Below are 26,818 nucleotides of genomic sequence, written 5' to 3'. Positions count from 1 at the left end.
ACCTTTCCAAATGTTCCTGAACGGTTCATATTGCCTGGGCGAACCCCCTAGGGATAATTTTCATTTGCATGCAGACTTCGATGGGGTTATTAAGCAGTCACTCCTGTACTAAGTCATTATTACAAGTAATGCCACAGAGTTGCAAAGACATATTAACAGTGTCAAACAATCCATATTTTAGTACTAGGTTTATCGTAAGGAACAAGTGATAAGTTTCAGAGAGGTCAAATGCTGCTCTGTAACACTGCTGCAACCTATGGAATAGAAAAAAGTAGAATTTGGCCCCATTGTTTTTACAGTAATTCCTTAGCCCTTATTTGTTGTACGCCTGGGTTCTTTTAAATTTGTTCTGTTAGCTACCTACTTTAATGGATTCCAAGACTGTGACTATCTTGTTTGACCTTCTGCATAACACAAACCGTAGAACTTACTCAAAATAATTCTTGGAGCATATCTCTTGGAGGCACTCTTTCCCTCTGGCCTCAACAGGAAAGCTAGTCTGCAATCTCCCAACATACATGTGTTGGATTGATTCTGGGAAGGAGGGTCAGCCTTCCCTGACATAATCACTGTTTATAGCTTTCATTCATTCTTGAGGTGTTAATGTAGATCAAATGGAAAACACTCCAGAAAGTCTGTTACAGCTACTGCGCTGCTCTATATATGGTCCCAATCGTTAATTCTTATTGTAAGATCTAAAGATAATTTTGTTTGCTCTCCTAATGCATTGCAGCTCTCCCAGTGGTCCTAGCAGATCCTTTCTCAAATTCACATCTTGATCAATTGTTTGCAAATAATTAAGCTTTTAACAGATAATGGTATGAGGCTAATGTACGCAACAAAGTAAAGGTCTCAAATCACTGTTTATTGAACAGTGGGTCCAATTTGCTTTGATATCCCAAAGTGAACTCAGTGTTAGGTTGCCAGCGGGAATGAGTGCTACATTTATAAGTGACTTTTTAAAAGAGTATCTTTGTCCTTTTAAACAAAATTAATAAAGATGCACTCTCATGGAAACTATTATTGCTACATATGTAAAAAGAAGATTAGCAGCAATAGGGCAGAATGAATTTCCTATTTCTTCATTAAATGGCAGTTCTTAGGATTTTCCCCTTTTATCTCTGTTGCAATGTGATTTCTGCCATTGCCTGTAGCATATGCCTGACTAGCCCGGTGGGTGGGAATGCAACAAGACTTTGAGAGTTTTTATAGCAACCTAGCCCATGGCATGTTGATTCGTTGTCAAGTCATTTTTTCAAGCCTACAAAGGCACAACTCTGTAGTATCCATAAATAGCTTATATAACAAGGATGCCCAGTGTTCAAGAGATATTTTAAACATATCAAGTCTCAGTTTAAAAAGCATACCTCATTGTGAACTTTTGGCTGAGAGGGATTAGCTACATGGCTTTCATGTGATTATAACAATTATAGATTTTTCATGAAATTCAAAGTTTATGCTACATTAAGTCAATAACTAGACTATGGAAAGAATCAGATGACCTTAAACACACCATGGTTTAAGGAATTTTGTTTTGATGCTTGTAAAGCAATTATTTATACAGTGGTGTATTATTCTGATGACTAATTTTATCCAGTCTTGTCTATTTGAAAAAAAGTCCAGAACAATTGAAAATTGCTTAATGGAGACAGAGTTCTCAATTCCAATAGCTAGAGGCTATCTGGTAATTATTGCTTGCTGCATAAAATTAGACACAGTTTGTTCAATTACTTAAAATCAGATCACATGCAAGGTGACAAGGCAAAATAAGAAAATAAAGCATATCCTTTTATGAAAATGAAGTTAGAAAAATGAAGAAGTAAAACCAAATAATTGAAAGTCCACATGTCTTCGCTGTAAGCTTTTGAAGAGAATACTGAAACTATTTCAAGCTGAATGGTCAGGTTATCCTAATGGGATAAGATAAAATTGATAAATATAAGTAGAATACAACAGTTTGCTTCGTAGTATGTAAATAAAAAAATGTTTCTGAAAATAAACACAAATAAATTGCTGCAGCAATTACATTGATTCTAAACTTAAATTGCATTGATACTGTGATGATAGACCGTAAAAGAACTGAAAGGTGGCTAGCAAACTCAGCAAGAAGGGGCTATCAGCAAATAATATAAATCAGTATGATTTCTATAAAAGTTCTTTAAATGGTTGTGTCGTATTTATGCCCATAAAATATAATTGTCATCAGTGGAAGTGTAGCTTAGCTGTAATTAGCAGTATGGAGCTTGACTGGAAACATTTTCAAAAGGTAAAAAGATATTGGTAATGGAAAGTATATAAGGTATATTCAGCCTACATATAGTGCATGTTGAACCTGACTAGTGCAGCACCTTTGGGACCCGGCCAGTGTTGAACCAGAGAATTTGCCAAACTACAGGATGTCAGTATTGTCTAGAAGCATTATCAAGACTTCCCTGCTTACAGGGCTCTTAGAAGACATTTAGGGTAAATTAGAGCTAAATAACAGCACAGAACACTGAGAACTAGGACTGGTGTCTGTAAACAAACTTTATGAGACTGCAGGAAACTTGACCACACCCATGATAAGTGGACATCCGGCTAACTAAAATCATGCCGGATCAGAGAGTGCCAGACTAGAGACGTTCAACTTGTACTCCACCACTGATGAGTAAAAGTAATATTAATCATTTTTTCTATGTCATGGGCATATTCTGTTAGGGTATGTCTATACTGTACGCTTATTTAGAAATAAGCAATTCCGGAAGAAATACTCCAAAATAGCTTATTTCGAAATAGCATGTCTTCACTACAGGGAACCCTCAAAATTAGTCCAAGGCAGGATTCCCTAATGTGGATGCACTACCTCTAGTTAGAGCCCCAGGGGACACTGGGGAGTAATTAATTTGAATGGCCCTAGGGAGGAGCTATTTCGAAATAGCAGCAGTGGAACATCCACAATAGATGTTACTCCTCGTGGAATGAGATTTACAGAAGGTGGAATAAGTCGTCCATTATTTCAAAATTATTTTATTTTGGAATAACGGCCGTTATTCTGAAATAACGCTGCTGTGTAGATGTACCCGCTGCAGTGTATGTTTTGTTGGACAAACTGACAAGAGAAAACAAATTGAATTATGAGTGTTCATAGTCTGTAAGATGAGTTAATTCAGTAATGCCAATTACTGTAACATAACTATTAGATTTCTTGTGTTGTCCTAAAAGTAAGATCACTGAATTTTGAGTTATAAATTCCTATATTTACAAAAGTTTTAGTTTACATCTTTTGTAATTATTATATCTAATGATAATGCCAAAGAAGAGTGGCATGTTTGTGGAAAAATGGATGTGTGCATAGTACAATAAAGTCATGAACATCCTGTTTGGATATGTCAGATCTATTTTATTAAATAATTTTACTGGAAATTTAAAATAACTTTATCATGTAGTGGACCAGAAGTTAGTTCAGGGAACTGTGGCATTTCAATTTCAAGTTAGTAGTATGTTTACCTGCAATATAAGGCCAGAATAGATTACTCTAAAAAACATTTCTTCCCAGAATTGCTGCATTTGTGGTTTTGGTTCATTTTCTTTAAAGACAATAATACTTTAACATCAAGGGAAATGACACTGGCAAAGTTGTTCCTAAATTCAGACTTGGATGTGTTTTTTGCTTTTAACTTAGTAAGCAATTTGTATTCATGCATAAGTGAATTTTTGGAGAAAGCAATCAAATTCTCACAAGAAATGTAACTTATGATTTAATTTTAACATTATCTTCATTTAAGCTAGTCTTTATTTTCTGTCTCTCATGATTAGTGTAGCACAGCTATGTTAATGTCAGACAAAAATGTGCTGATCACTGACCTTGAATTGGCATGTGTTCAAAATCCCAGCATTTGTTGCTGTTCAAGATGCTGATCTTATTTGCAAATTATTTTCAGGCACAGATAAGATTTGCCTTTATTAAATCAGAATTTATATGTGTGTGTGTGTGTGTGTGTGTGTGTGTGTGTGTACATACAGTCTGTGTGTGTGTGTGTGTGTGTGTGTACATATAGTCTGTTTTCTTTATTATTTGGTGGAATGTAGAAAAAGCTATCAGCAGCATGACTTTAATCAGAAACATAAGATAATCTCAAAACCTTGCGATATTGCAACAAATAGCCTTGCTGAGCAGCCAGGTACTGCCAATATTCTAAGTAGCTATTTCTACACTTCACTAATCTTTGTAATTGGCTTGTCTTTTACTGCCATTAATTAAATGATGTAGTAGCCCATTAATAATTACAAAAGAGTGACACACCTCAGCATTTTCACCTTTTAATAACAGACGTCACACTTTATTATTAATTAAAATGAGTAACACCATCATTTCAAATATATATATTTATTTTGGTATCTTATAGCATCCTTACCCTTCAGAAGAACAGAAAAAGCAGTTGGCACAAGACACGGGGCTCACTATTCTTCAGGTGAACAATTGGTAAGTAATTTTACTTAGTGTTTACCCGTAGCCGGTAGTCTGACCTCTAGCAACCTCCCTCTAATGACTGGCATTCTGCTGACACACCCTGCAATTGCTTACTTTTTGTGGAAGTTTATTGATGCAAAAGTGATGTAGCCTACAGAATGGTTTCAGTTATGGGAGCTATAGTTCTAGTCCTGGAGAAAACATATAGTATGTACTTTCTCATAGCTCTTTAAATAGCTGCATTTCAGTTTATATGCATGTCTGTGTTTTTTTCTGAATATAAATGTGTATGCAGAACCATCCTTTAAGAAATCAATCACTTGAGACACAGAAAATGTAAGTGAGATGTACACCATTCTGCCTATTTTCTTCGGGCTAGATTGATTAAGTCCATCGCCATTTGTATCAAATAATTTTCTTTTTTACTAACAAAGTTAATTTGGTATCCTCTCAGTGTATTTGTTGGGCTTTTTTTTTAAATGAAAACCTTGAGACAAACTTTAAGAAAAATCTGCTTTTTCCCCACTGAAGCATTATAGGGAAAAAAATTATATGTGTAATTCATTCATTTTAAAGTAAAGAGAGTTGTGAGCCTTGATTTGTTATAGCAGAGATGGCTTTAAAAAATTAAACCTTTGCTATTTCTGCACCAGCCAAAAGTATTCTTATTTAAGTATAAAATTGTGGCATCAAGACTAGTTTAAACAGTCTGATTTATTATCCTTTGTTACTGCAACAAATCCAGGTTTCATACAGAATACCAGAACGAATGTCACATTGCAAGTGCATCAAAACCTAATACCCTGTAAAACTAAGTATACCTAATTAATTGTTCTTATATTTTTGAATTAGTCTTTATGATGGGAAACCTTATCTTCTTTGGAGTAATACCCAGAAATTGCCAGCATAAGCTGCAAGCTTGCTGGGGGGAAAGGGAGTCAGGAGTCCGAGTTGGCAGACAAAAGTTGTTCTCTCTCTCCCCTCATTCAGTAAGTGTCAGAGATTATTATTACCGAATCTCTGATTACATAGCCTAATCCATTTTAGTGAATAAATTTTGTCTTGATGTCCATTGCACCTACATTAACTAACCCTCTTTGGTGAGAGAGACTAGAAGCCTATCAGAGAGATTTCAGCTATATTAAACCCCATTACAGAAAATGTAATTTCTGTCAATATAATCCCATGTATTCTTCAATTTAGTACTTCAGAGATAACAAGCTACTTACAATATATTTGCCTTTGGAGGATTAATTTACAAAGTGCACTATCTGTAAGACACAGGCAGACTCACATAAGCATAGCTTGTAAGGGTTATCAATTTCTGTGACCTCACAGCAGACCTGGGAGATCAATTTTTTTTGCAACCTTGTAAGACACTGATTAAAGGAAAACAGAGAACACCTTTATATGCTGAAGTGTGCTTCCAGATATTTACTCTAAAAAGAAAAAAAATCCTAACATGATGATAATGTATATTTTACTCGCAAATTTGGATTTCAGTATTCTAAATCTCCCAGGGGAAGGGTATCTTCTTTTTTTGTTGTTTGTTATAGATTTATTAGACCACTGTTTGTCCAATCAATATCTTAATTTGTATTGTTGTCCTTAAGTTTAATGATAGATGCTTTTGTCCATTTTAGAGACCATGTAGATAACCTGGGCTCCTGCTTAATGATGATGGCTAAATGAAAGATTGTTGCATTAGAGAAGCTCTGGAAATATGCAACTATGTACAGTTAGCACATCAACACATACCATCCGCTTACTTCAAACCTGCTCCCTACAGGGTTTTTCTTTCCATTTTTCATATGCTAGCAAATATACCCTGTGAGCATTGCTACTGTATGTATGTCGTAGGGATATTTAAACTGTTTGTCCAAGGCTATATGTCAGCTTTCGTTAGAAATTTCATGCTGGGAGAACCTTAGAAGGATGAGCCTGTGAATGAAAGCCAGGAAGTACGAGGAGAAATATGAAGTTAGTCCTTTCAGTCAACAGGAGAAAGTACGAATGGAGGATTGGACTGAAGTAGATGATTTCCTATGGACAAGTATGTCAGTTTTGGATGGCTTATGAAAAGTTTTAGGAGGTAATGGCCACAGCATGCTTTTGAACTAAGCCTAGTAGAGATTTCTCCTGAGTGACATTGTGGTCTCTCTTGGTACCCAACTTGCCTTATAATTGAAAAATTACTTTGTTGGTTTTACATCACACATATTTTTATAAGCTCCTTTTGCAAAAGAAAGAAAGTAGATACAGGTCAAAATATAGTCCAACTGAAGTCTCCTGGCTGTAGGATAGTCATTACTGCATGTGCCAGTTTGATAATTCTCCTATGGAGTTACAAGTAAATTGTGCTATTCATTCTTGAGACAGTTTCTCCGCCCTGCCCCCCCCCCCCCAAAAAAAACATTTAAAGCTGGAGAGCTGATTAGGTGCTTTTTTAAAATTGTGCGTCAGTGTTTGATTTCCCATTGATTCTTGAAGGGGCAGCATTGCCAAATGTGGTATAGAGACTTCCAAAAAGAGCAAGTTAAAAAAATAGATGTTATGATTGAAAGTTGAAGAGAGCAGGCCACACAAAGAACTACTTAAAACTACCCATGGGAGAAATACTGAACAGCTCATTTGACCCCCAAAGTTGTTGTTACATGCAAATGTTTCCCAGCATTTTTATTAATACATTTAATAATAAAGTAAGCAGGAGAACAATTTTTTTTGCATTAATTGTTTGCTGCAGGGAGCAGCACATAGGTCGTTTATTCTTTACTTTGCCTTTTTTTCAGCAGGCTCCTAAGTCATTCAGCCACAACTTTCAAAAATTGTTTGCCTTCCTTCTTAGATTCTTCAAAACTTGTTAACACATTGTACATTTTTGTATTAATGATGAGTCATTGTAAATCACTGTTACAAAGATTAAATAAAAGGATGAAGGGCTGCCCGGGTGCAGATCAGTCATAAATTATTGGCAGCTACACAGCATGTGGGAATACATGAAATGTGCATGGAAAACATAAACTCGTGTCTAATAGCATAGTAGTTAGTCCAAAATGGGAACGTTGAATTTTCCGGATAGCATTGTAACTTTGCCACCAAAGAGTTAGTGAAGAGAAGGTTTGTTTTGTGTAGTTTGAAAGCATTTAAACTATTTCTTGCATGATATTTCAGATGCCTTTACAATAAATGCTAGTTTTGTATTTTAATTTTCTGTGCAAACTCTTAATGAAAAGGAGATGATTTTTCACATGCACTCAGAAACATCATTGTTGTTCCATCAGTTGATGTACACAACTCCACTTGAAGTTACAGGAGGTTGTATGCATGAATTGAAGGCATGAGATGTCCTACCAAACTAATCAGTGGCAGGATGGATGTCTTAAAATAAAGAAGTTTAAACAAAGATGCTTTTTTTATATTAGAATTGTCCAGGTAAGTGATTTTTATACACAAAGATTTTGATTGTAAACCAAGCAGCATTTGCATTTGGAACCGTAGAATACTAGGACTGGAAGGGACCTAAAGAGGTCATCGAGTCCAGTCCTCTGCCCTCGTGGCAGGACCCAGTACTGTCTAGACCATCCCTGATAGACATTTTTCTAACCAACTCTTAAATATCTCCAGAGATGGAGTTTCCACAACCACCCTAGGCAATTTATTCCAGTGTTTAACCACCCTGATAGTTAGGAAGGTTTAGTCCAAACTAAACCTCCATTGCTGAGGTTTAAGCCCATTGCTTCTTGTTCTATCTTCAGAGTCCAGGAAGAACAAGTTTTCTTCTTCCTCCTTGAGACACCCTTTTAGATACCTGAAAACTGCTATCATTCCCCATCTCAATCTTCTCTTTTCCAAACTAAACAAGCCCAATCCTTTCAGTCTTCCTTCATAGGTCATGTTCTCTAGACCTTTAATCTTTCTTGTTGCTCTTCTCTGGATCTTCTCCAATTTCTCCACATCTTTCTTGAAATGTTGCGCCCAGAACTGGACACAATACTCCAACTGAGGCCTGATCAGCGCAGAGTATAATGGAAGACTGATCTTTTGTCTTGCTCACAACACACCTGTTAATACATGTTTTGTAACTGTTTTGCAAACCATGTTTGCAAGTGTTCGATTTTGCTGTTGTGGAAAGTGTGAAACATCATTGTGTAGCAAAAAGCTTGTTGTGAGAACTACAGTGGCAGAATTCAATATGTTGTTAGTCTAAGCCATTAAAATCATTCACCTGCCAGTCATTTAACTCCCTTAGTGCTTTAGATTCAAAGCATGATAACTTGAACTAGAAGGGGCATTTGTTCATTCTTGACAGTGTTGTATATAGGGACATAGAGAGGACCTGATAGAGTAGAGGTTACTATGGTTTCCCCCCCGTGCTAAAAACTTCTGTTCTGTGATTGAAACATCCAGAAAGTGCAATACAATCACTTATTATTTCAGCAGAGAGCTAGTATAGGGTATATCAAACAATCTATACAGTTTCCTTGTTTATTGCATCCCACGTAAATCTGTGCCTGTTAAGAGCTAATGTTAAATAATTACTAGTGGTACTTTTAGGAGGCAAAGCAATTCTAATCACGTCCTACAGAAACTACAGAAGTGTATTGGATATCAAGTGTGTGTGCATGTGCGTGTGCGCACGTGCACACACACACACAGTATAGCACAATGTTATGACTGTGAGTCAAACACTCAGAAGTTTGGAAATGCCAAACTAAAGGTTGCCTGTACAATTTTTATGTGGCCCCCATGTGTGTATCCCAGTGTGAAAAAGTCTTTAACAATCACACGATCATATACATTTTTTCCACATTATCTCTGCCTCATTCAGAGCACAGGATGGACAGTACACATGAAATAATCAGCTATTCACTTTTGTTTTATGCTCATTCAGTGTTTCATTTGCTTCATGCTAGTCAAATCTTGCTTTGAAGACAGAATTATTAATTTCCTGATGGACCTCTTCTATGGTGCTAATCGCTCTTGTATCTTAGTGCTTCACAAATACTAATTAATTAATCTTCACAGCACCACTTTGCGGGCAGGAGTGGTATTATTTGACTGATGAAGGACAGAGGCTCAGAGAATTTAACATTAAAAATGTCTACTAATTTTGGGTATCCAATCTGAAATGCTTATGGCCTGAATTTTTAAAAGACTGACCTGTGCCTGGAATGATCTCTGTGGAAAAAGATTATTTGATTTTATAATTAAAGACATGTATGATGATCCATGTGCACAAGGGAGCCAAATGAAGGTTTCTGTCACAACTTGCATTTGGGAGCTTGAATTTGCAAATTCAGTTTTTTGAAGTGTAGATTTTTAGTATGTAATTTTCTTAGCTTTTTAAAAAAAACAATGAAAAAAAATGTCATCATGCGGAACAATACCATCACCCAAATGTGTCATCAGCAGGGTTGGAAACTTTAGATCCACAATACAGATCTCTCCTATTGGAACTACTGGAGTAAATGATAGACAGCACTACTATGTTGTCATCCTCTGTGTGGACCACTTACTAGAGGGAAATGAGACACATACTTTCCTAGTGGGTTTGACAGTTGTCTGCTTACAGCAAAGGAATGTAGAGATGCAGGAGTTTTGAATTCCACTCCTGGTTCTGCAAGGAAATGTATTCTCCTCCCTTTTCACCCCTTTTCTCCTTCTCCAGCTTGTTCCTGGTCCTCCTCTAGCCAGGATCTTGGCCCTAATCTACTCCTTGCTCTCACAGGTCCAATTTGTGTTCTCTCTGTATTCAAATTAGACTGTTTTTAGTTCCACACTAGTTTGGCAGTAGCAAGGGACTACTGTATGGAATACAGTCCATATGGAATTGGCATTTTGGAGTGAAATGGTAATTTATCCATGGAGCTCTTTCTCAGTCTCCACAGAGAGACAGGTTTGTACAGCCCAGGAGGCTCCCTGTTGCCCAGTAGGAGAGAGGCCACAGGGCTCCTTTTCACACTTCTCTTCAGAGGAAAGAGAGACATGGCATCTCCTTCACCCCTCTTGGCAGTGGCAGAAATTTAGTGGAAGTTCTCTCCACTTCCTCTCTTTGCACAGTGGCTTGGGAGGAGGGGTGACTGAAGCAATGAACCAGCCCTGTTGGTCACAAGCAAACAGGTCCTGTGTTTTTTGTCTAGAACAGGAGAATACCTTTTCTTGCGAGAGAGAGAGAGAGAGAGAGAGAGAGAGAGAGAGATGGGTGACGTGGTAACTTTTATTGGATTCAAGATGTTTGATACCGTGTAAGTGAATAGTCCATGGGGTGGGGCCGGCATCCAGTGCACTCCCTGCCCCACTCCTGGGAAGCCCTCTACTACCCTGTGCTGCCTCCTCTGTATCAGAGGCAGCTGTGCAGGATGGCAGGCAGGAACCAGTTCACCAGAGGAGCCAGTTAAAAAAACCAGCTCTCCGTACAGACAGGCTGCCTGCTGTCCTGTGCTGCTACCTCTGATACAGAGGCAGCAGTGCAAGGTGGCAGCAGCCCCCTGCCCACGAGGGTCTGAGCTCATTGCAGACAGAGACTGGTCCGCGGCAGCAGCCTCTGTCCTCTGGGAGCTTGGACACCCCATGGACAGGGGCTGCTGCTGCAGAGCTCTGTGAGATGTGAAGCAGCCTCTGTCCAGGGATAGCTTGCTCCCCTCCTGTTGGCAGGGGTTGCTGCTGTAGTCCTGCCTCGGATAGAAGCAGCATGTGGGGGGTGAGGGAGAAAACACGGAACTGCAGAGCTGGTGCTGGGGGGAACCGGATTTTAAGCCAGCTCCCCCCAGCTCCGCCTCCTGCCTGCCCCCTCACTGCCTCTCTAAGAGGCAGCAACCGGAGGGCAGGTGGGTCTGCGGAGCCGGGACATACGGATAGGCCTGCTTGAAAGCCAGCTTCCCATGCATATCAGCTCTAGCTTGTTTCTCTCACCCTCCATGCTGCTGCCTCTCTATCAGAGACAGCAGCACGGAGGAGGGGGCAGGTGGATCTGGTGCTCGTGGGGAGCCTGCTTAAAGCCCCTCCCCCTTGCTGTCTCTGACACAGAGGCAGCAAGAGGGGGGAGTGTGTGTTGTCAACAAGATTAACCGATAAGCCCAGGCTTATCTTTGACATCCCCATATTGACATCCCTATATTGGACCAGTTTTCACACTATACTGAGCTCTTTGTTAGGTCGTTTTCAAGGTCAGGCAGATTTGGGCCTCAATAGCCGAAGATTTTTTCTGTTCACCTGCCTTTAGTGTAGGATTCGGCTCTGGGTTTGGACCCATTTGAAAATAAATACATAGAAATGCATATGAGTTAGTACTTCACAGCAGTAGTACTTTACAGCGGTTACCCACAATTCAGAGTTATGCCCCAATCCAGCTTTCGTTGATGTAAATAGGAAACACGTCTGCTCCCAAGATTTCCTGTGAGTTGAATTAGGTACTTGGAAAGATACCAGCTTAGCTAAATTACTTCACTGAGGGCAAAAGTCATCTCTCTGCACTGGGTTGTCTCATGACCAGTGCACCACTTGAGACCCACTTAAACACTATTTTTAGGGCTAAGTGGACTTGCTTTAAGTGGTGCCTACATCTGGTGTTGGTTGTCTACACAGGAGTGCATTTTCCCATGCAGAGCCTACAAAACTGCAAAATAGAATAATGGGCAAATATCCTTGGTGTATTGCCTTTACAAACCATATCACACTTAGAGTTTTCAGTTACAGGTGGCAAAATATGCACTTTTTAAAAGATTGATCTATTCCTCCTTTTATTCCAGTAAACATAAAACTAGTAAAGGGCAATCTGCATTTTAAATCTGTGTAATAAAAAATGTTTTCAGCAGTAAGAGATGGAGTAAATATAGGTACTTGTTTACCTGTAAATGTTAAAACATTAACAAATAAACTTCAGCCATCCATCAAGATCATCAGATTTTTATTCACCTTTTTACTTCTTGATATCATTTTAAGAATACAATTACAGATGTTTCAGCATTGCTTGACAATAATACTAAAACACAGGAATGCCATTGAAGCAGGAAAAATAGATGTAAAGGAGAATATACAAAATGAAAAGTAGTTAGTTAAATATTGTGTTGTGTTTGTTATTCCTAAACAAAATTAAGGTGATACGTGAAGGGGAAGTGGTTTAAACCCTCTTGCCCCAAATCCACTAACCATAAAAAGGAATCTTGCTAAGTAAATTGTTTGATTATTCAAACAATTTAGAATATGTGTGGTAAATTAGCTGTTCTAAATGTTCCATGTGCAGGGCTTTCTAAACAGATTTTTTACTTGTATGTTTTCACTAAGTCTTAGTTAATTGTTATGCATTTCACCTTGAATGCCAATTGTAACAATAGTATTACATCTGTAGTCTATTTCTTGGTTCTTAAATTACCGCAATCAGGAATATTCACTATGTAAAATACTATATAGTTACACATAAGAAAATACTGAAATCAATCAAAAATATGTAGCTTGCATATTGCCATAGAAAGACCTGGAAAGTTGCCAGACAACCAAGGTATTATTGGGAAAGCTGAGCAAATAGCTTGCGGCAAGAAGAGTTGTGAATTTAGAATCCATCAGGTATTGTCATGTTAGAGGACTTTAGGAAAGTGCCTTTGATGCTGCTTTTGTGTGATTTTTTTTAAAAGAAAAAACCAATAAATGCATATTTGTGGAACTATCATTTAGCTGTTTTAAAATGTACTTAATTTTATGTTTTACACCACGGGTTTAAATACGATATGTATAGTTAAAATGCATAATTAACAAAAAAAGGAGTAAACCATTTACAAAGGTGGTAGATAGTTAAAGAGTTTGTGTGTGTGTGTGTGTGTGTGTGTGTGGAGAGAGAGAGAGAGAGAGAAAACACTCACGTTTTACTTCTGGGATTATATTTTTAAGTGGGGAAAATGTACCATGCTCTAAGACTATTCGTCTACCTTCTATACTAGAAGGTTAAGATGTTGATTTGCTCTCCATTATTTCTTCAAAGCAGCGTTGAAGTTCCTGGTGCTCCCAAGTAAGACTAGATTATAATTCCCAGAGACAAGATTCTTGCCATCTGTGAGTAAAACATGAGGCCATTTGTTTCAAGTGGTCCAAGGCTGCCTCTGGCCCCAGAGTAAGGTGGAGTAGAACTCATATGGAGAGTGAATCACCTCACAAGACTATAAACCCTTTGAATCAAGTTTAAAACTCACAAGGCAGCATGGAGAAATATACATGACCACTGATAACAACAGATACATTCGAAGATTGTACCGTTCAGTACGTCAGCCTCAGTCTAATTTTTCTGATCATGATTAACCTGTCTGATGATAGAAAGTGTCAACACTAGCACTTGGTAGAGTGGTGGTGCATCGTGTGCTGGTTGTTTAGTGACAGTGAAGTCTCTACCACTTGGGGTGGGGGGACACATACAGTAGCATGTGTAAAAGAGAAACAGTGAGTAATATCCAGAGTCCACTGTCAAGCTGGCCATAAATATTCTTTGTTATAGCCACTCTCACCAAAATTCCTCCCATGTTCTAGCTGTGGAAATATCCAAAATCCCCTTTCAACAGTGATTTGCTGAGTAGGAATAAATAATGTGTCCAAGGAAGGCTCTGCATGAGGGTTGTGACTTGGTTAGGTGACTTTGTGTGCTTATTCATAAATATGTAGACCATTATCTGTTACTAGCTCTCTTGTTGCTGAAGTCCTCTGGAACAGGAACTCTATGCTGTCTTAAATGAGATATCTTGGAAGACCATGGTCTGCTTTGTCCTTCTGTTATTATGGGATGTGTGTCCTGCTTCTTGGTGTGCAGGTCAGGTGAAATTTATGCCTACACAAACAACCAACAATAGGCCTACAAACCATGTTGAGCGCTATTCTGGTAAATTTCATTTGGCATGCACAAAGTAACCAAAAATTGGACAGATGATTTTTACCACGATCTGTTCTGAAAAATTTTAACCGCTGCTTTTGTCACAGGCCTCCTGGGTAAAATTCATCTCTGTGCAGAGAACTAGCACAAAGCTTATTTAAACCCTCAAAATAAGTCTTAAGTGGGACTCGAGTGGTGCCCATCTCTTGGGCTTGCCTTCTGTACCAATCTGAATTTCACTTTTGCTACTTACGGAGAGACCTTCCTTGGTACATGGGGTCAACAAGAAAAGGAGAGTGTACTTCTCATAATTTCCCACTATTTTGCGAACAAATCAACCAGTGTTGAGTACACAATAACTACATGAAATGACAGCCAGCAATTACCAAATGCATATCAGAACATGCACTTTTTAAGTACAGGGAAGTCAGCTTCCTTAACAGAACGTTGCACTCTACAGACCAGGCAAGCATGCCAAAAGAATGACAGTCAAGGGGCTTGGCATTTTAGAAGTTAATAGGCAGCAAAAATTGTTTTCCCCCAGGCATTCCATCTTTTCTATGATAGTTTTGTATATGACAAACTTTTTAGTGGATGCATTAATATTCTGTAACTAATGCGCTGTCAGGTGTCGTGAAGATAAGATTAAAAGGCCCTATTCATGCATTCTACAGTAGCTTTATCCCCCCCCCCTCCTCCTTTATTAGGATCAGGGTCAGAATTCTTTGTTAATTATTGTTTTAAAAAATACAATTGAAATCCATGTAGATGCTCTGTATAAAGAGCTTTTCTTTAAAAATCTTTAGGACGCCTTTCAGGTTATGGCAATCCCTTCTAAGTTTTCAAGCAATCTTAAATATATTGAAATGCTCACAGCTTTTCTTTAACATGAGAGGGTTTTTTTCTTGTCTTGTTTTGTTTTTAAAGAAAAAGTAACCTCAGCAGGGGAAGTAGAGGAGGAGAGCAGTAATGATTTGTCATTTCTTTGCAAGTCAGGTTTTGGTCTATTCTTGTCAAATCTGTCTTAAGTGTGTTTACATACAGTTTGCCTTTCTGGTATTTTGTGCTTGCACAGACCTGATCTCCACCTATTTTATGTCAACAGTTGCTGAGATTGGTGTACAGCAATTAACCCTTGAGAATTGAAACCCCGAAAAGCTAAGAACCCTGCCCTCAGAGACCCTCTCCCTCACATCATAAACTTGCTTCAGGCTGCACCTACCTTGAACAAACTGCATTTCTGAGTAGTTAAAAAGTCAACCTGAAATATTAAAAAGGGGGCAAATGTTGCCTTCTTGTTGAATAAAACAATTTTCACTTCTCAAAAATGAAACTGAGCCAGAGGCATCCGGGGAAGGAAGTGCTTTTGAGGGCGTGCTTTTTAACCCAGGCTGGTCCTAAAGAATCCTACAGAAATACTGTGTCACTGTCTATATTCGCATTAAATGTGTAAAGGTCCCTCTTGGCTTTTTTACAAAAAGAAAACAGCAGATACCATTTTAAAAAAATACAACCACTGCAGCCCTAAACAAAATGTAGGTCATAGAAGAGTTTCAGTGGTTAAAATGCTGTAATATCCATTGGCTCTAATATTCAGTTATAATTCCACCTCTGGCTCTGAGACGGCCAGCCTCTCGGCTGGTGTAAGCCATCATGGCATCATTGATATAGATTAGCTGATGCCCTAGCCCCATAAGCCTGGTATGCTTCAAAGTTAGATAGGCATCTATCAGAGATGATCAGGTGGTGCTTGTTCCTGCCATGAGGGCAGGGGACTGGACTTGATGACCTCTCAAGGCCCCTTCCAGTTCTAATGTTCTATAATTCTATTATTCTATGAAGATCATCTAAGCTGCCTTCTTATATGCCATTCCTCTGATCTCCCTAGATCATTTCGTTTGATTTGATCATGTCATCAGTACTCTTTTCCTTGCCCTAATTAAATGTCATGGTAGGGAGATTCCCGAATCAACAATAATAGGAGATTCCATTCATGGAAATTAATCTCCAAGCAAAATGGGAATCACTTTACCAATAAAATTTTGAAACAGTACTTTCCGAGTTGCTGGCCCATGAGCTCTCTCAGATCAGTAGTCTCTAAGAGCTCTTTCATGGTCCATACAAAAAGAATTGGTGGTTTCAGTTTCTGTTCAACGGATATCTGTGTCACACAAATCACCACCACAGTTGCTATCTTTGTTGTCTTAGCAGCAACAGCAAAGACCAAATCAGCATGGAAACAGAGTTGTGTTCTCCTTCCCAAAGGGCCAGGACATGGGTTTCTGAGTGACTCTACCTAGTCATTCTGTGTGGGATTCAACAAATCAAATTATGGTCATTCCATGTCGGATTCACAAATCAAACTATAACATTTCAATTTGTATTCTGTTCTTGTTTTCAAGGCTCTGTGTCCCCTGAAAGGCTCTTCAGGGGTCTGGTTTATTATGAATGGAGATTGCCTATCTCCTAGAACTAGAACTGGAAGGGACCTTTAAAGGTCATAAAGTCCAATCCCCTGCCTTCACAGCAGGACCAAGTACCACCCCTGACAAATTTTTGCCCCAAATGTCCTCCTCAAAGATTGAACTCACAGCCCTGGGTTTAGCAGGCCAATGATCAAACCACTGAACTAGTTAGCTGCTCTGAGCTCATGCCAATGACCCATTAGGGTGGGAGCATGTGAAATGGGACACTGGTTCCTTAATTCCTAAATGGTCTGCTGGAGGACAGGACATAATACAGAGATCTGTAGCTTCCACACACAAGAGCATATGGAGCGTTTCTCAGTCTGCTGATTGAGCCAGCAGCTGGTAGGATGAGCAGTCTGTTTCCTCTAACTTTTTTACTGTGGGCCACAAGCCTGGGTGCATCTTCACACTCTTCCAAAAGATCCATTATGAATAATGTATGGGGAGACTATGGCCTGTACAAGGCTCCCAACAGGAACAAATGTTTTGTGTTGACTAACCACTAGACCTCAGAAGAGGGCTACTGGCCCCTCAGATGGGGAGATTTAATGCCAAGGCAAGACACCAAACTAGATTGAAAGAGAAGTTCTATGTGCTTTTTTTGATTCTTTGTGTGAGGGGCTTTCATGTGCTAAAGTGGTGATCGTGCTATACTTGCTAAGCCTGATGAACCCAGAAACCACCACTTATGTTGACAACTTTTGAGGGGCTGATGTCCATAAATACAATGAATTTCAGAGTCCTGGCTAAGCTTGAATGGATGTGTTGCAGGTATTTGGTCCAGCTTTAGTTTAGAGGGTCACTGGGGAAACTTGCATGACTGCTCCAGTGTACATACTTCTTCTGTGGACACAAGAGGAAATTAGGGACATCAAAATTGGGCACAACTATTACATTCTACTCAAAAAATAATAATCTTGAAATATCAGATCAGTAGGAGATGTTGCTAAGAGGAAGTTGCATTTTTAAAGAAAGTCAATGGCCTGCAATAAAATTTGAAAGCCATTTCAGTACGTTAAATGTCAAAGTTACTAGATTGAAGCTATCTTCTGAAGGCCAGCCACCTGACTGTACTGTAGATTTTAGAACGCAGTGGACTTGGACCTGAGTTACAAAGTTCAGATCTAGTTCAGAGGTTTAGAATTCAGAGTTTATATTCAGCCTATTTCTACATTTTGTCCTGCTCTGGCCATATTCTGGTTTTCCCATCTGTTGGAACATGGCATAAAAGCTGCAGATGAAGGGTAAATTTAGGGTGAAAGATTTGCACTCCAGTTCTGGCTGTCTGCAGGTATGCTGAAGAATGTTGCAGGGGTTAGAGGCCAAGTGTGTGGTTTGTGCATTTGAGCATGTGCTTCTATAACCTAGCAAAGCATGCAAAACAGGAGCTCAGACTAGATGAACAGGTCACACTAGATGTTCATGGTGGTTCCTTCTGGCTTTATAATCTACGAAAGGCAATTTTGTTCCTCCACTCAGGGAAATTATTTGTGCTGGAAGCATGTAGTGTGAAGTGCACTGGTGGTTAGAAATAGATGCACCATTCACAACATTTCCGTGATGGACCAGAACGTGGCCCGTAGTATAATTTCATGGTTGTGAAGGCTCATTTCCACTCTTGGTCTAACTGATAACTTCATCACTTCCCATTATTTTTTTAGCTGCTTGTAGTGATCCTTGAAGGCTTATTGTGGCACATGAGGATGAGTGGAGAACTTCTACAATGGGGTCTAGGAGCAGGGCTGGCCTTACCATGAGGCGAACTGAGGCAGCCGCCTCAGGAGCCAGACTGTGGGGGGGGGGGGGGGAGAGTCGCCACTAGGACCCAGAGAATTGAGACCTTTCAAAATTTTGGCCCAAGCAAGGGGGCATCGGGGTGTCATTTGAGCTCTACACCTCAGGTTCCAAAATGTTGTGGGCCAGCCCTGTCTAGGAGCAGGGAAAGAGTAGAAAGATAGCCCTGCTAGCTTGTCTCTGCTTGAGGATTTACCCTTGCATCAACTGGCCACTTAGGTGGTTTTATATCTTCTTTCAAAGAATTGTGGTGTTGGGGAGTGAGATTTCTGCCTGCTTCTCCCCAACCCCATAGAGACTTGGATACAGAAAATCTAGTATGGTTCAGTGGCACAGGAAGTTGGAGAGGAGCAGGATTCTGGGAAATCACTCCAGTGTGCCCTGCTTTTGTGCTATGTAGGGTCTTCCTTGGTGCAACTGAGGGTTGGGGCCAAGGGAAGAGCAGGGACAGGAGGGGGTGAATCTGTCACTATGCAGAGTCATCAGTTGTCTTTCCTTCTGCAGGGCATGTATCAGAAGTGGCCATGACCGTCACCATGATTTGGTAGTAGCATCTGAGCAGAGCCTCCATTCAGCTCAGTGTGTGGGATGTGCCTTCCTGGCCCTCTTCATAGCTTTTGAAAGACCATTTGGGCTAGACATAATGTGGGTGTCTCTCACAATGAATAACAAGAAGGTGCATTGTGTGGGGGAGAGGAGATTCTTACAGTATTCAGAGAAGATCAAGCAGGAAGCTGACAAAGACACAGTTCTTACATGCCTGGCTAGTAAAGGCAAGGCATACCAGGCATACACACTTGGGTGTGTGTAGATCTGATCACATCTTCCTCCGTTCTGTCTTTATGATATGTTTGGTATATTAGCAGATTGTGCTTGCAAGAGAATAAATAGCATTTTACTGTTTCAAAGAAACTTTTCTGAATGCCCAATACGAATGCACTAGAAGATTTACCCGGCGTTGCTCAAGTCCTTAATTAATTTTTTTGGAAAATAAAATGTACATGCTTCATTTACATTTTTGCTCTGACGTGGGGCTGGGGCTGGGGGTTCAGTATACAGGCCTCTCCAGGGAGAAAGGACTTCCCCAGCACTCTCTCTGCACAGCAATTGAGGCTAGGTGAGAAGTGCCTCTCCATGGCTGCTGCAGTTCCTGCTGGGGGAGGGGTGCATGTCCCCTGGCTAGAACAAGTCCAGGTTTGTCTGCCTCCTGAGCTCCCCAGTCAGTGAGGAGTGCAGCAAACGGTGCACTTTCCCCTCACTCCCTGATGAAGAGGAATAACCAGCAATGTTGGTGTATGAATTGTGAGTGGGGGGAGCTTTGGCTTCTCTATCCTCCCTAAAGGGTGCCTGGAGGGTGGGAGGCTCGGGGCTTGGGCAGATGGGGGACAGAGGGAGGGAGTGACCACAGCCAGCCTGCCTGGTGATCCTGTGTGTTTTCTGTGTATTATAATGAGCAGCAGTCTCATTCCAGACACATCCCATTTTCCTGGCACAGTAAACCCCTGGCCTTGCTTAAGTTATGATAAGAGGAAGCTGGTTACCGAATTTGGTGGTCCTAGCTCTTACCGTTTAGGAGGAGTTCTTGAACAGACAGACAGATTCACAGAAAACAAACTCTCTCAAATATATAGTAGATTTGGAAGGTCACATAGTAATGCTTGAAACTATTTTTAAAACAAAACTGCAGAACAGCACATGGCTTTCATTAATGCTTTACATCAAATTTGTCAGCTAATTTGTGGTTTTTCATCACTAGTTTTGCATAGCATTTTATTTGTAGTTCACGCTTAAATATTGTCTTGCACAATACCCAACCTTCTCTATATTCATTTGACAAATATTCCAGCACTGCCAAAGGAGGAAAACTAAGCTTCAGGGAGAACTTTGATATATCTGATTGATGGACTTGCTCTGATTTGAGTAAATTCCAATATTACATTTCTGAAGTGGGCGGTTAGCAGAGCATACATTCTCTTCCCTCCCTATCCCTGTTTAGTGTTTTAAATGATGTATTGCCATTCTGACTGTATTCATTTCAGAGGAGGAGAAACCAAGAAAAGTTGCCAAATATGGCTTCATGAGATCTGCTTTAGACTGAATTAACTTTGAGTGTCTTGAAACCATTTTCCACAAATAAAGGAAGTGTAGAAAGCATGGGAAATTAATGAATTGTAGTTATGGGTCATTAAGCTTGCTAACTGGCGTCAAGATTAAAACAAAATCTTTAAAATAACTATAGTAAGAGTTTTTTCATATTTATTCCTCATTTAAGAGGTGGAAACATTACAGAGACAATACAATCGGGAATCCTATGGTTACTCTATTGATAATTCAATTTATTCTTGAATGTGGTTTTAAAGCTATGTGTAAAGAATATTTTAGACTTAGAAATGTGAAAATGTTGTGAAATGATTTCTGCAGAAGTTTCTTTTTCCTTTGACTATCTAAAAAGACACAGGAAAATATATAAACAAGCAAAGCTGAAAATATTTGGGAATTAACAATGAAACATGCTAAACTGTGACTCTTGGATTATTCTCATTTAAATATTCACATTTAAATATTCTAGAAATTAGATGTTAAACTGAGGAAAATTGTGGAAACAGTATATAAATGAATGATTCCAGGAAATGGGATATAATATTGCAAGTCCTGAAAGTGACTATTTAGCTAGTTTTGGTAACTGAAACTGAATGTGGGGTAATGCTTTAGAAATAATCTATTGTAAAAAATGATATTGTTGGTAGCCTTAAGTACTTTACCAATATATATGTGGATGGATCCTAGTTGGCCTGTTTATAATTTATTTGAAAGTCATCTTTCTTGTCAAAGTAGATAGATACATTTTAAAAGTGAGATATACAAAAAAAATGGATTTAATAATGGGGTTTGCCATTTTATAGGTATTGTGGGTTTTCTTACAGTCCTTAAACCTGTTTGCTGGAACATGCTTCAAAATGATTGAAGCAGACTGTTTTCTGGCACTTAATAGCACCACTTCTGATATGCAAACCCCTGGCAAGCATTCCAACACCACTCTCCAGTGTGAAATTGACAGGGAATAACATAAGGGCTCAGAGACTGGCAATATTGTAAAAGTGTATGTATTTTGGGAGGGCAGGTAGGATTAAATTTGTATTTGCCATCATCAAATCTATCTTTAGGGGGCTTGCATGAGTAAATCGGCTATAGCACTGGAAATCTTTGACCATGAAGTAAATTCATGAGCAAAGGTGACGTTAGAAAACTGTGATAGCAAGGGAGGACCTCATTTTATTTAATGGACAGAAGTGTGAAATACACACTTTTTCAGCTAGCACTGCAGATGACTACACAGGCAGCCAAGGGAGGTGCAATAAGAGGAAAGAGCAGATTTATGTGAAAAACGTCACAGTGGCTGTGACACAAAACCAGCAAAATAGGCCTCTTGTAAGGTTTTGTGACTTAGTGAAAAATACTCACTTTCTGGCTGGTGCAATGTAGCCAGTTTCACCCTAAAATTATTGGCTGTGGTTGATTCTGGGTTTTTTTGGTATGTTTGCCTTTTCTTTTTGTCATCACCAGTGAAGCTACTGCTCCATGAACGGAAACAAAACTTGTTTATTGCAATGGAGTCAGGCGAGCTGAAGGTCAAAGTTTAAAGGTGGATTGCTGCATCACTGGGCCTTGCTATGAGTCTTATCCATGTGACCAGAGATGCTCATTATCACAATAGTGAGACCTTTAAATAGGGGAGAGCTGCAGTTACCACTGGAGACTAAAAGAAAACAGTTCAGCAAAATGCATATTTTAAAAAAGTGCTCCTTCTTGGGTCTCTTTGGTGTGGGGAGAAGCTACACAAATAGATTTTTGTTCATTCTTGCCTGATTAGCAAAGAGAGAATAGTAGCTGCTGTATCCAAAGGAAGAAGAAAATGAGATTATCTTAAAAAATAATTCAGCCTCTCTGCACTTGTAGATATGCCCAACTGTTCAACTCTCTTCCCCTCACAAAAATATCCATTTGCATATGCATTGTTTTGCAGATTTCCATACAATGTGTTAATTTTTCAGTTTGGTGGCAGGTCTGACTTGCACTTCGACAAATCACATTAGTTATAAGCAGCTATTGACTCTGCTATTCAGGGGGAAAGAGTCTACATCACAGTAACTTTATTGACACATGGTGCAGTGTGAAAATAAACGCTCCTTATGCAAACACTTAGGCATGTGCGTAACTTTACTAACATGAGTAAAATTATGTCTATGTTTTAAGTACAAAGTTAAGTGTTTGCCGGAATGGAACTATAGTCTGTAATAGAAGTTGGTAGAAGATTTGTATTTGGATAAAATTAGTTTTAAATAGTCATTTGTTTTATAAGTAAAAGCTTTAAAAAAAATTATTGCTTTTTTTTAAAGCAACATTTTAAAAAGTAATTGAATGTTGACATGGGGGGGTGACGATGATGTGAGTGCTAGTAACAATTGGAGGGGTTATTTTAATTTTTTGTGACACCATTTTGTTGCTACCAGGGCTTCTCTCATTTTTATTGAACAATAATTTTATAAATACTATTTGTGATCTTGCTATTGGACCGTCTTTACTAAGAACTGTCGAAGTGGAAAATATGGAAAATAAATATTTATTTAAGAATAAAAACTAAGTATTTTTCTTTTTTGAGAAAAGCCCTGAAATGTGAATTGTAGATCTAATTGAATCACATTGTGCTTTCTGAAAGCAGGGCAGTAATTCCTATTTTAATTGAATGTGTTCTTTTGGGTTCACAAGAAAAATAAAGAAACTTTAAAATGGTTACTTTTTTAATGCATAGTAGTTTGGAATCTACTATAATGCAAAGTAAAGCATTCTGTTACAAAGGCAGGGAGGATGGGACAGAAGGTTAAAGGGCATTTTGGAAACAAACAGCTGGACCAGTTTATTTAAACAGATACAAGGATGGGGAGCTGACCTCAGTTTGACTTCTAGTGGGAGGAGCAAGAATGTCATTTTATTACTTTGCCCAGAAGGAAAATGTTCTTGCATCTGAATTCACCCTGAAGGCATCCAAACACATGGCTGTTTTGCAGAATATCTCCTTCTATTAAAATACATATGAGACTGTTACGGAAGTGCCTGTGTATAAAATGTACTTAAAGTAGACATCCTGAGTGGTAGTGTGGGACAAACAGGTGAGAATGTGTTTTATTTCAGCGTGAACAGTTTATTGAAGTAAGATTCAAGCTACCTAATCTACTAATAATGTGTGTCCTTTGGAGGAGGGGAAGATTGAACAGTTCGGTAATTTGTACTAGTACATGCTCTCAGTTACTTGGTCTGAGTGAAAAGATTTTCTTAACTGAGAGTTTTCATGGAGAAGTAGCAAGCTTAAAACCGTTCCCCCATCTCAGGCGGCTACCAGAAAGGGTTCCCTTTATTCTCCAAGGACTTCCTACTCTGGCAGGTATTTAGAAGTCTGGGCAGTACAAGGGTGGGATGCACATATGAAGAGCAAAAGCCTTCTGGACGTATCAAAATAAACACCTTATTACTTTGTGGGTTTTTTTCCTACGAGAGTTGCTATGAAAATTGCTTTCTGCAAATGCCAGGTCCTGATATTAAACAATTTTCTAATTGGTCATGGAGCTAAGACAGCTAATGGGGGAAAAAAAGCAGATTTTTTAATTGCCTTTTTTACATGGTGTTTGTGCTACACCTGTGCTTGTAATGAGAATGGAGAATTAGTCTAACCTTCTGCTCACATGCTTCTAATTTTCATGGTTTATACAAGATAATAATGATGAACTGATTTGCAGCACAGTTTCTTGTAGTTTAATTTTTTGTATTAAAAGTGTCTATAAAAATTGATACAGAACTGGTACAGATTAAAGGATGACCTAATTTATGTGTAAGATTTACAGAACAGGGCCTTGTTTGTATGTGGGAGTGTAGAATGCTTCCAAAGTACATTTTGGCAAGACAAAATTGATTATAATTCACATCTTGATTAACTTTCTGAGGGTTTCTACAATGGGCATCAGTTAGGACAGTGAAATCTGAGGAAACTAAATGTGATTCAGACTCCTTTTAAGATACTTGAAGTACAAACTTTCATATGTTGTGATTACTGTTCCATATCGGTTTAGAAAAAGCAGAAGTCCCACCAGATTCATGCTGGAATGTGGTGGTACCTTTTACATGTTATTACAGTGAAGATCTTGCTAATGTATGGCAAGCACACAGTGAAGACAAGTTAAGCACACTGCTTCACAAAACATACTTTGATCATTTATTTTGCCAAGTATAGTTTGGTTTTATTTCTAACATTCCTTTTCCACTAGTAAATACTGAAGTATAGTTTGTAAGAAATAAAGAAGTTTTGTTAAGGAAATCTCTCTAAGAAAAACCACTCCTAAATCTTTGCTGAGAAGTTGGGTGATGCCGACTTTTTGGAGGTGATGCTTATTGGGTTTGCTAATTAGTGAAGTTCTACTCTGGTTTGTTGATTATAATCCGGTGACTATTATTTTAATGCCATTAAGGCTGCAATCAGAATACGGTCAGGTGAGATTTATTTTGTGTTACCCATGTTTCCTTTTTTGTTTACGTGTATTCAATTTGAATGTCACTTTCACCATAACAGTTCCAAAATTAATTGAGTTTAAGGAGTTAAAAATGGTATGAATGGGATTTCAGATGACAAATATTAACTATTTTTATTTTAAAAGAGCTGCATTTTATTTGCAGTGGGGAGATTTTTGAGTACTACAGTAATTACAGCTAATAAGATGTTTGCTGTAAATGGTCAGGCCTAGCAGGAGAAAACAGGATTATAAGTTCAATTACTGTATAGCCATGACCTCGCCTTGACCTCAGACTTTGCATAAAGAGGAAAAAAAAGCACCTCTACCACCAAGAAATCTCTGCAAGGAATGCATTGCTCTGAAGTCCCCAGCAATGTGAGCTAGTGGTGATAAAACTCCAGACGTTCTCTCGTTTGATGGTGTACTGCCATCACAGTTCATTATCTTAATAGTGGGCATTAAAATAGAATTAGTTTGCAAGAGGTGGGGAAGGTTTTGATAAAAATTGTAAAAAGAAGTCAGAGAACATAAGATAGAAATGTCACTAATTAGGGGAAGTAACAGATGCCTTTATGAACATCTCTCTATCTTCACCAATTTTTTTCCCCTTTTGAATTGAAAAGAGCGGTGCTGGTATTGTTTCCTGAAAACTCTGTTAATTCCCCCATGAAAAGATGAAATGGAAGTGTCCAACTGTGGTAAAAGCAGGCAAACATAAATCAACTCAGAAACCCCAAGCTTGTATTCTCAAAGGTCATCAGGGGTTACAGGTTTTTCAGCCTTTGAATCTGCACATAGACCAACTGAGAGAACCAAATCAACCCTCAGTTTAGTAAAGACCTGGTGTAATAGGATTCTTCCTTTAAATAACAATTTGCTTTACTTTGTTGTTGCAGGTTTATTAATGCTAGAAGAAGAATAGTTCAGCCCATGATAGACCAGTCCAATCGAGCAGGCAAGTCCCCAATTGTAACTGTATTCAAGTCACGCAGGCGAAAAGCATCCTCAAGCCATTCACTGGGAGGTCCATTACCTGGTAAATAAACTAGAAATAAATGCTGGGAGTGATTGACAATTAAAATAAAACCCGTCTTGTTTCATTACACCACTAATCATTTTAACATGATTAAAATATTTGGAATGTTTAAAATAAAAAAGAGGAACTTAAATTATATACTCAGTTACCAAATTTTTTTGTACATATTCAGAATTAATGTTGTTTTGTTTGAGTTTCCCTTCCCAGCTCTTTCTGCTACTTTGACCACTCCCTGGTGCATGGCTTGGTGTGGAATTGCTGTAAACTTTATTACCTGTCAAAAGGGCAAAGGGGTCAGGATCGCTTGTGGGACTCAGTAAAGTTCAAAGACATTCAATGAGGTAGAGCTTTATGTGCTTTAATAACCCAAGGCAGCTTACTTCTGAAGCCAGCTTTTAATGTACGTTTAAAACCTAGAATTCGGGCAGTGGTACGTGTATATGGGTCTTGTCTCTAGTCTTTTCTTATTAATCTCCATCTTTTGGGATCTCTAAGTGTTTTGGCTTTATGGAGGTTTTTAATCAAAAGCGTCAAGTGCCAGTTCTTGGCATCTTGTCTTGTAGATTTATATAGGTATTTACAAGGGTGGAAATATAATATATTCTTTTTGGGTATGTTCATTTATGTAAGTATTATCTCAGACTATTCAAATAAGTTGTT

At 38.7% G+C, this 26,818-nt stretch overlaps 1 protein-coding gene across 5 annotated transcripts in view; it reads left to right on the top strand.

Annotated features, from left to right (window-relative positions):
• MEIS1 (Meis homeobox 1) overlaps positions 1-26,818 on the top strand; it is a 145,308-nt gene that overhangs the window by 113,524 nt on the left and 4,966 nt on the right. For all 5 annotated transcript variants that reach the window (XM_006114089.5, XM_006114090.5, XM_075925570.2 and 2 more), the window contains exons 9-10: positions 4,386-4,462; positions 26,019-26,077. In XM_006114089.5, the coding sequence (XP_006114151.2) occupies positions 4,386-4,462; positions 26,019-26,077 (136 nt within the window). The remainder of the gene's footprint in view (positions 1-4,385; positions 4,463-26,018; positions 26,078-26,818) is intronic.

This window comes from Pelodiscus sinensis, chromosome 3, assembly GCF_052426305.1.
Source record: "Pelodiscus sinensis isolate ZL-2025 chromosome 3, ASM5242630v1, whole genome shotgun sequence".
NCBI classification, from domain to species: Eukaryota; Metazoa; Chordata; order Testudines; family Trionychidae; genus Pelodiscus; species Pelodiscus sinensis.
The sequence above is the reverse complement of the archived record's forward strand: the minus strand, read 5'-3'. Positions and strand labels throughout refer to the sequence as shown.